Here is an 8,578-nt window from a genome sequence, read left to right as displayed (position 1 = left end):
AGATCTGGAGAACCCTCAGGGTACACATAATGATGCTTTAATCATCTCAGCCACAATCTTCAATTTTTGGGTAAAGAAAATTCTAGTGGATTCAGGAAGTTCGGCCGACATAATTTTTCATGATGCATTCGTGAAGTTGGGTATTAGTAATGCACAGTTAACTCCAGTCAACACTCCACAAGTCGGATTTTCCGGAGAAATAGTTGAAGCTTTGGGAGAAGTAACGTTTCCTCTTTCCTTGGGTTCTTACCCCAAATGGTCTACTAAGATGGTGAAATTCCTTGTAGTAAAGGCTTCATCTGCGTACAATGTGATATTGGGACGACCAAGTCTCAATATATTCCAAGCCATCGGATCGACATATCATATGAAGCTAAAGTTTCCGACTCCATGAGGAGTAGGAGAAGCCATTGGTGACCATCGTCTAGCTAGAGAATGTCATGCGGTGACATTACGGGGTTCATCAGGAAATCGTAAAAGACAAATTTCTAGTGATGAAAGAGCACCGAAACCTGGAAAAATTTTACGTGAAAATGGAATACATTTGGTGGATGAGGAAGCCGAGAGCAAAGAAATAGTAACAGCAATCGAAACACTAAAGCACATAGAAATCATTCCAAGTGATCCCAAGAAGATACTGAAAATTGGGACCGAATTACCTCTTGAATTGGAAGAGAAGCTGAAAAATTTCCTCGGTCGCAATTTGGACGTGTTTGCTTGGGGTGATGAGCCTCTACCTGGAATACCTCAGGAATATGCGCTCCATCACCTCCGTGTTGATTCGAAAATGAGACCGGTGAAGCAAAAGAAAAGAGCATTTGGCCTAGAAAAAAATCGACATATAGCCGCTGAAGTGGAAAAACTCTTAGCGGCAAAGTACATCAGGCCAGTTCCATACCCAGATTGGCTTACAAATGTTGTCTTAGTACCAAAACCCGGAGGAAAATGGCGTTTGTGCATAGATTTCACTGATCTCAACAAAGCATGCCACAAAGATCTGTTTTCACTCCCACGAATTGACTTGTTAGTCGATTCGACAGCAGGATGCGAGCTGCTCACTTTTCTTGACGCATATCAAGGATACAATCAGATCGGTCTAGCACCAAAAGACCAAGAAAAAGCAAGTTTCATCACTGATAGGGGGATTTATTGCTATGATGTTATGCCGTTTAGGCTGAAGAATGTTGGAGCTACCTATCAACGTCTGGTAAATACCATGTTCGAACGCTTGATCGGACATAACATGGAAGTTTATATAGACAACATGCTCGTCAAAAGTCCCAAGAATCTAATCACTTGAAAGATCTTGGGGAATGCTTCAGTATACTCAGAAAATACAGGATGAAGCTCAATCCGGACAAATGCACTTTAGGCGTACGAGGAGGCAAATTCCTTGGTTACATTGTGTCAGAACGAGGAATATAAGACAACCCTGAAAAAATTAAAGCAATTTTGAACATGAATCCTCCGAAAAGTGTGAAAGGCATCCAGGAATTAACAGGACGTTTGGCCGCCCTCAATCGGTTTATTTCAAGATCTGCAGGCAAGGGGTTACCATTCTTCAAATTGTTGAGGAGTGGAAAAGGTTTTCGATGGACAGAAGAGTGTCAGCAAGCATTTGACGAGTTGAAAAGACATCTGACCTCTCCGCCGTTGTTAGTAAAACCAAAGGAGGGTGACACCCTGCTGATTTATCTAGCAATATCTGCGGAGGCGGTAAGTGCAGTATTGGTTTCTGAAGTAGGACGTGAGCACAAACCAGTGTACTATATCAGCCGAACTTTACACGGAGCAGAATTAAGATATACAAAGATCGAGAAACTGGCACTGGCTTTGGTAAATGCAGCAAGAAAACTATGTTCTTACTTTCAGTTTCATCCAATAATTGTACTCACCAATCATCCTCTCAAACAAATTATCTCGAGTCCTGAAGCATCAGGAAGAATGGTTAAGTGGGTTGTCGAATTGAGCCAATATGGAATTGAATATCGCCCGCGTCCAGCGATTAAAGCACAAATTCTGGCTGATTTTCTAGTAGAGATGACAGTAACTCAAGAAGAAAGCTCCACCCAGACATGGATGGTTTATGTCGATGGGTCATCAACTTCTACAGGAAGCGGTGCAGGTATAGTTGTGGAGAGCCCACAGGGAGATAAATTTCAATATGCCATCAAATTTCTATTCCCTGCAACGAATAATGAGGCAGAATATGAAGCTTTCATCATGGGAATTAAATTGGCCCTGTCGGTCGGAGCAAAAAGACTGACGATACACAGTGACTCCCACCTTATCGTCAGTCAGGTTAATGGAAATTATGAAGCGAAGGAAGATAAAATGCTTGAATACCTCACTCAAGTGAATGAGCTTCTCTCGCGTTTAGACAGCTACGATATAAAGCAGATACCTAGAGTGGAAAATGAGTCAGCTGACCGTCTCACCAAGTTAGCAAGCTCCTTGGCCAACATTGATAATAGAAAAATTACATTCCTAACATATGGCAAGGAAAAAACTGATGGAAGTGATGTTACAATCTTCTGTGCTGACAGCGAAGAACCTAGTTGGAAAGATGAAATAATCGACTATTTGATGCGGGGTAACCTACCTTCTAACCAAGTCGAAGCTAGCTAGAAAACTTAGAGTGCGAGCTGCTCGGTTCATGATCATTGATGGAGAACTGTATAAAAGAGGTTTCTCTTTACCTTACCTAAAGTGTCTAACGCCAGCCAAAGGAAACTATGTGCTCCGTGAAATTCATGAAGAAATATGTGGAAATCACTTAGCTGGCAGAGCTCTCGCAGGGAAAGCACTACGCCAAGGATACTTCTGGCCAACGATGAAGCAAGATGCTATCGAGTTAGCAAAGCATTGTCATGCATGTCAGGAGCATGCTAACTTCCATCACCAGTCGGCCACAATCTTGCAGCCCCTAGAGAGTCCTTTACATTTTGCTCAATGGGGAATAGATTTGGTAGGTCCTTTTCCTCCTGCTACCGGACAAAGAAAATTTCTGATAGTTGCTGTGGATTATTTCACCAAATGGGTCGAAGCTGAACCATTGGCCAAAATATCCGAAAGAGATGTAATCAATTTCTTATGGAAGAATATAGTATGCAGATTTGGCATTCCTCAAACCTTGGTTTCAGACAATGGAACTCAGTTCTCTGGAGCGAAAATAAAAGATTGGTGCAAAGGACTTTCCATCAAGCAGTTCTTCGCTTCTGTCGGGAATCCTCAAGAGAATGGGCAAACCGAGGTCACCAACCGAACCATTCTACAGCACCTCAAAACACGCCTAGGCACTGCCAAATGGAAATGGGTAGATGAGTTGTCAAGTGTTCTATGGGCATATCAAACAAACTCCACACTCTTCAACTGGAGAATCTCCTTTCAACTTGGCCTACGGAGCGGAAGCTGTGGCTCCTGCCGAAATTGGAGAGAAATCATGGCGAGTGAAACAATATACTTCATCTGGAAATGATCAAGCCCTTCGAATTTCATTGGACTTGGTGGATGAATTGAGAGATGAACCTTCGACATGAGCCAAGAGATATCGAGCTTGTATGACTAAAGCATACAATGATAGAGTCAAGCCAAGGTCTTTCCAAGTTGGAGACCTTGTATTGAGAAAATCTGACATCTTGAAGTCCGTTGGCAAGCTAGATCCGAAATGGGAAGGCCCATACAAAGTAATTGAGATAGTAAAGATGGGAATATATCGCCTCCAACATTCAGATGAAAGAATACTTCCCAGACCTTGGAACGTGGCCAACCTGAAGAAGTTTTATGCATAAACTGCAACTCTCTCCAATATTAGGCTACATTTACCCTTTTTTTGTTACTAGCATATTTTCTTTATGTTTTGCTTTTATAATTTTGTTATGTAGTTTTCAACTAATATTATTATTTTGTTATACAAGCAGATTACTTTGTCGAAAACTTATCATATCTCCTCTCCTATACTAACGCTTACTTACGATGTAAACGTCATAGACCCTAGCAATCATAAAAAAAAATTCCCAACAATAAGAGGCTTGGCCAGCCGCATGGGACATTTGAAATTATGACGCTGTAAGAGGTCAAGACGAAATAATAATATTACAAGTCCCGGGATACCTCACCACATACTAAGTGGGTTTAGGACTTCCCCATGAGACAAAATCTTGGGAGACTGATCCCCTCCCAAGTACTCCAATATTAAAGCGATAGTATTTTACTCATCAAACAAGTATGCAATAGCAAATTCAAAATGCAAAAGAGATATGATAATCGATAAAATTGAATATATATGAATATATATATATATATATATATATATATATAAAGGAATTATTGTTTTTCTTTTGCTCCTCCATCAACTACTTACTTACTCAAAAAGAACAAACAAAGTCTATGACTTTGACTTTGTTACAAAAAAAAAATTTTGCCCAAAAGTGGCAAGAAATAATAAAGCTAAACTGCTCCACGGCTCCAAAGATTGGTCTACATGTAGCTTCGACACACACCGTCATTATTGATTGTATAAGCTAAAAATTCGAATGCAAAGCTTCGATCATCTCCTCATCACCCAGACCTCCCAATAAATCTCCTAAGGGAGGATCCGAGTCATCCTCAACTCTTGCAGTACTAGGCTCCGGAATTTTAGGGTGAATCATCATAATAATTTCCTCCGGAACTAGTTTAGTATACCGTAGTTCTTTGCGACAATCCACGACAACTTCGTCATGAATAACAATCGCCCGCTGAATCACTTCATCTCTAAAAGCTGTGGATGCTCGATAGCCTTCAATTGTTTTTTCTCCAGTACTTCGCAAGAGATTCTTGCCTATTGACGAGCTAAGAAAAATCTCACCGGTCTCCGATTCACGGGAATATTTCCCTCTAAGTTCCTCCATCTCCCGACACAAGACATCATACCTTTTGGTTTTTTCTTCAAGCTCCTTTTGCGACTTGAGAAAATCATCTCTAGCCTTAGTGTTTTCCTCGCTAAGTCTTTTGCACTCACCCCTTAAGGACGTAAGCTCGTCATCAAATTTTTTCCCGGAATTTCGAGACCTCTCTTCTCGAAATTGAAAAGTGTGAGCAAGCGATAATATCTATAAAAACCCATAGATAAAGAAAATTATTTGTTACTTAAAAATCGTAATAAATAACAACAAGCAAGTAATGATATACCTGGAAGGCGAACGAAGCAAGAGACCGAGTCAACACTTCGGTAGGTTGTGGCAGTAAATGCAGCCTATCATGATCTCCAATCAGGTCCGCTCCCGTTCTCCAACCAATTTCTGGATCTTTCAAATCCCAAAAAGATCCAGCATTATTTATATGGTTCACTCCTTCCACGAACAAGTGGCGACCCTCGAGAGCTCCCAAATCAACTACTCGTTTGTCTTCACGTTTTTTCTTCGGATCTCTCGGATCTTCAACCTTTTTACTACGTGCATCGATGTCGGGGCTAGCTGCAACTTCTTTCCTTTTGCCGCCAGTCTTTCTGTCTTCCACATCGGATCTTTTGGATAGTGGGCCAGAACAGTGAGCATGATTTCAAGGCCCGGGAGACTTCCTCCTCCGGGGAAGCTCTTGAGAACCAACGATAGCTTGCTCCTTTGTTGATTCTTTTCTTAGTTGTTTCAACGCATCCTTCTCATTTTTTTCTATGCATGCCCGGACCTCCGTCAAACTTATTTTTTTCCCTAAAAAAAATAAGGAGAATAATACATAAATAAATACAATAAATTCTCAAATTACACAGAGTAAGGTACATGAAAAAATACAATAGCATGCAAGAGAATGAAAAAGAAAATACTGGCAGGAAGCAAAGTTTGTTGATCAACCAACTTCTTGAAAAGACCTAAGGAGCGACATTCGAATTGCAACTCACGATGTGTTTTGCTAAAAATAATTTTCCTATGATCCGGACTTCATACTATGGGAACCCCCCAACCATAATCCAGACGTAAACAAACTTTTTTCTCCAATCGCTTTTCGGAGATGGACAACGAGATAAAAACTTACAATCTCCTCGAAGTAGAAAATAAATATAGGAACCCGGCATGGAACGACGCACCGAGAAGAGCGCATAAAATAAGTCTATAGTCGGGGACATTTTAATTTCGCTCACTCTACATAGAAAACACGTAAATAGGAGAATCGCACTTGGTGTTAATTGACTTAAACTCACCCCAAGACTATCTACAATTTCTATCAAAAGGGCAGGAGGCGAAAGCAAAAAACAAAAATTAAAGTACTCCAAATATACAGTAAAATAACCCGGAGGCGGTTCGTGACAGAAATATCCATTTTTGGGAATCTTAAGAATGTGTCTAGATGATAATTCCAATTTTTGGCATGGACTTAAAATCTCCAAGTTATCCATAACACGGTCTCTCACTCCTTCCAAAGACTCTTGGGCACCACTTTTATCACATGAATTCAAATAACTCATAGGAGATAAACACTCGTCAATTTTACTATTACCGCCAGACTCCGCTGGCGAGGAGGGATAAGTATCTCGGTTAGCAACCAACACCGAAAGTACCTTACCCCGCGAATGACACCCTGCAATGATTTTTACAAGAATAAACATATAAAAAAATAAATTTTACCAAATAATATTTTCTTGTGCAATATCAAGTTCGAATGAAAAATTTTCAGTCAATTTACTATCAAAAGAATAAGCGTCAAACATTTTGGTCATAATTAATTTTATATTTCATATTGTGTATCTTGTGTGTGTATATTTGTATGTATATGGATCTATCTCCATTATGATGCGGGTTCAACATAGTCTACATCATCCACTGCCTTTTTCAACACCACTTGCCGCCCCACAATCGGCTGCCGCACACCCACCACTGTCCTCGATCTCCAACTGCCAGAACACAGCCATGCCACCACCATCTCAGATTTGGCCTCGTTCCTTACCTAGAAACGTAGCCATGGCTGAAACTTAGGTGTATGTGGATGCCGGCAGTCCTGTTATGAAGCAGCGTCTCCTCCCTCTTCGATCTACAACATCACTGTCGCCAAAACTTCGCACAGACGATCTGCACATCGTCAAAGTCACCGCAGCCCCGTCGACTCCAGATTTGGACAACGTGAAAACTAATCCATGGCTGGAAATCGATGGGAGCCGTTCGCCGGATCACTAAGCCATCCAGATTTGGGCGCATCCGCAAGAAAGGGACGCAACTCCATGGCTGGAATTCGAAGCACGCCGGAAAAGCTAATCACCGCTGCCCCGCATCGCCGCTTCTTCGTCAAGCACCCCCGCTAGTTCGGCCGTGGATTGGGGAGAAGATGTTGACCCGTGGAGAAGGATAGAAGATACAAATACACACACAAGCATATACACACAAATTCTCAACGTGACATGCGAAGAAGAAAGTGGGTTGAAACAAACAAAAAAACCGTAAAAAAAACAACAAAAAGAAGAAGAAGAAGTTTGAGGAACTAGTAAATCGCATATTTCTCAAGCATAAAAGACCACGGCAAAATGGGGAAATCCAACCAATTGTGGAAAATAATAATAAAGAAAGAAAAGAGTTAATGAAAACTTTGACCAAAAGTTGGGTGGGGAATGATGTGTTACCCATCATGTATATTCGGTTGGCAATATCTCTGTCAATTTTTGGACCACACACGAGCGAATACTGCACCAAAAATTCAGAAATAATCTCGTTAGTAAATTGTGATGAAAACATACTGCGGTGTTGAATTTATAATCACAATACCTGATAGAGTTCTACTGGGTTTCTACAATTAATATTCTGGCAGAACTTTGATTCCTATCCAATTACACTGTAATTATTATTTCTCCAGAATTTAAATTTGTTGCATCACAGTCCTATTACGTTTTCTCTATCATGGTATCTCCATATCTGAAGAGCTTTCGGGGGCGTTGCCCCCAAGCCCCCACGAGGTGGCTCTGCCCCCTCGACCCCCGCAACTTGACCGGGCAGATCGATCCCCTTAATTTTCGCAGTGGCACACAATATTCGTTCTCGACAGCTAAATTTTTGACAATACTCCGATAAAAATTCTACTCTCGGTCCTCTCAACACACACGATACGCCCGAGAGTGGGGGGCTTATGATAGGTTACACCTAAAAATTCAACTGGGCCTGAGCTCAATCATGAATGTCCACTCCAAATATTTTTCAGGCCCAAGCTTATTTAAATATTATATATATTTAATTTAAGCAGGCCCTGAATTCTACAAAAGCCCATAAGAGGCTCAAACCCGTGAAACTCTCCGAATATCTATAAATAGCTCAAGTCAAGGTACACACTTTCTCTAGCACTATAACGTTTTACTCTCGATTATTATTCCTTGAGTAATAACTGACTTAAGCGTCGGAATGCCTTCGTCAGGAACCCTCCTGGCTCCTCTGACTTTGTTTTGTGACGTAGGAACAACCCACTGAAGATCTCCGGACTTTGCGGAAGCAACGTGTCATATACAAATGATTTTTGGCTACATCATTAGCCAAGGCCTGTATGGACGGTATTCGGTGCGCATATTCGCCAAGGCTAGTATGGACGGTACAAAGCCTATTAGCTAATGCCAGTATGGATGGTA

General features: G+C 41.1%; 1 protein-coding gene across 1 annotated transcript; it reads left to right on the top strand.

The window, feature by feature from the left end:
• The first annotated feature begins 1,458 nt into the window (after positions 1-1,458).
• On the top strand, positions 1,459-2,628 carry LOC140877850 (uncharacterized). The gene has a single exon (XM_073281441.1). The coding sequence runs from the start codon at positions 1,459-1,461 to the stop codon at positions 2,626-2,628; it is 1,170 nt and encodes a 389-aa protein (XP_073137542.1).
• Positions 2,629-8,578: the final 5,950 nt, after the last annotated feature.

The sequence above is a fragment of the Henckelia pumila genome, chromosome 2 (genome assembly GCF_033568475.1).
Source record: "Henckelia pumila isolate YLH828 chromosome 2, ASM3356847v2, whole genome shotgun sequence".
Taxonomy (NCBI): domain Eukaryota; kingdom Viridiplantae; phylum Streptophyta; class Magnoliopsida; order Lamiales; family Gesneriaceae; genus Henckelia; species Henckelia pumila.
This window is presented reverse-complemented; position numbering and strand designations above follow the sequence as displayed.

Excerpts from the sequence above, each read along its gene's own strand:
- LOC140877850 (XM_073281441.1), top strand. The coding sequence starts at position 1,459 with ATGAATCCTCCGAAAAGTGTGAAAGGCATCCAGGAATTAACAGGACGT.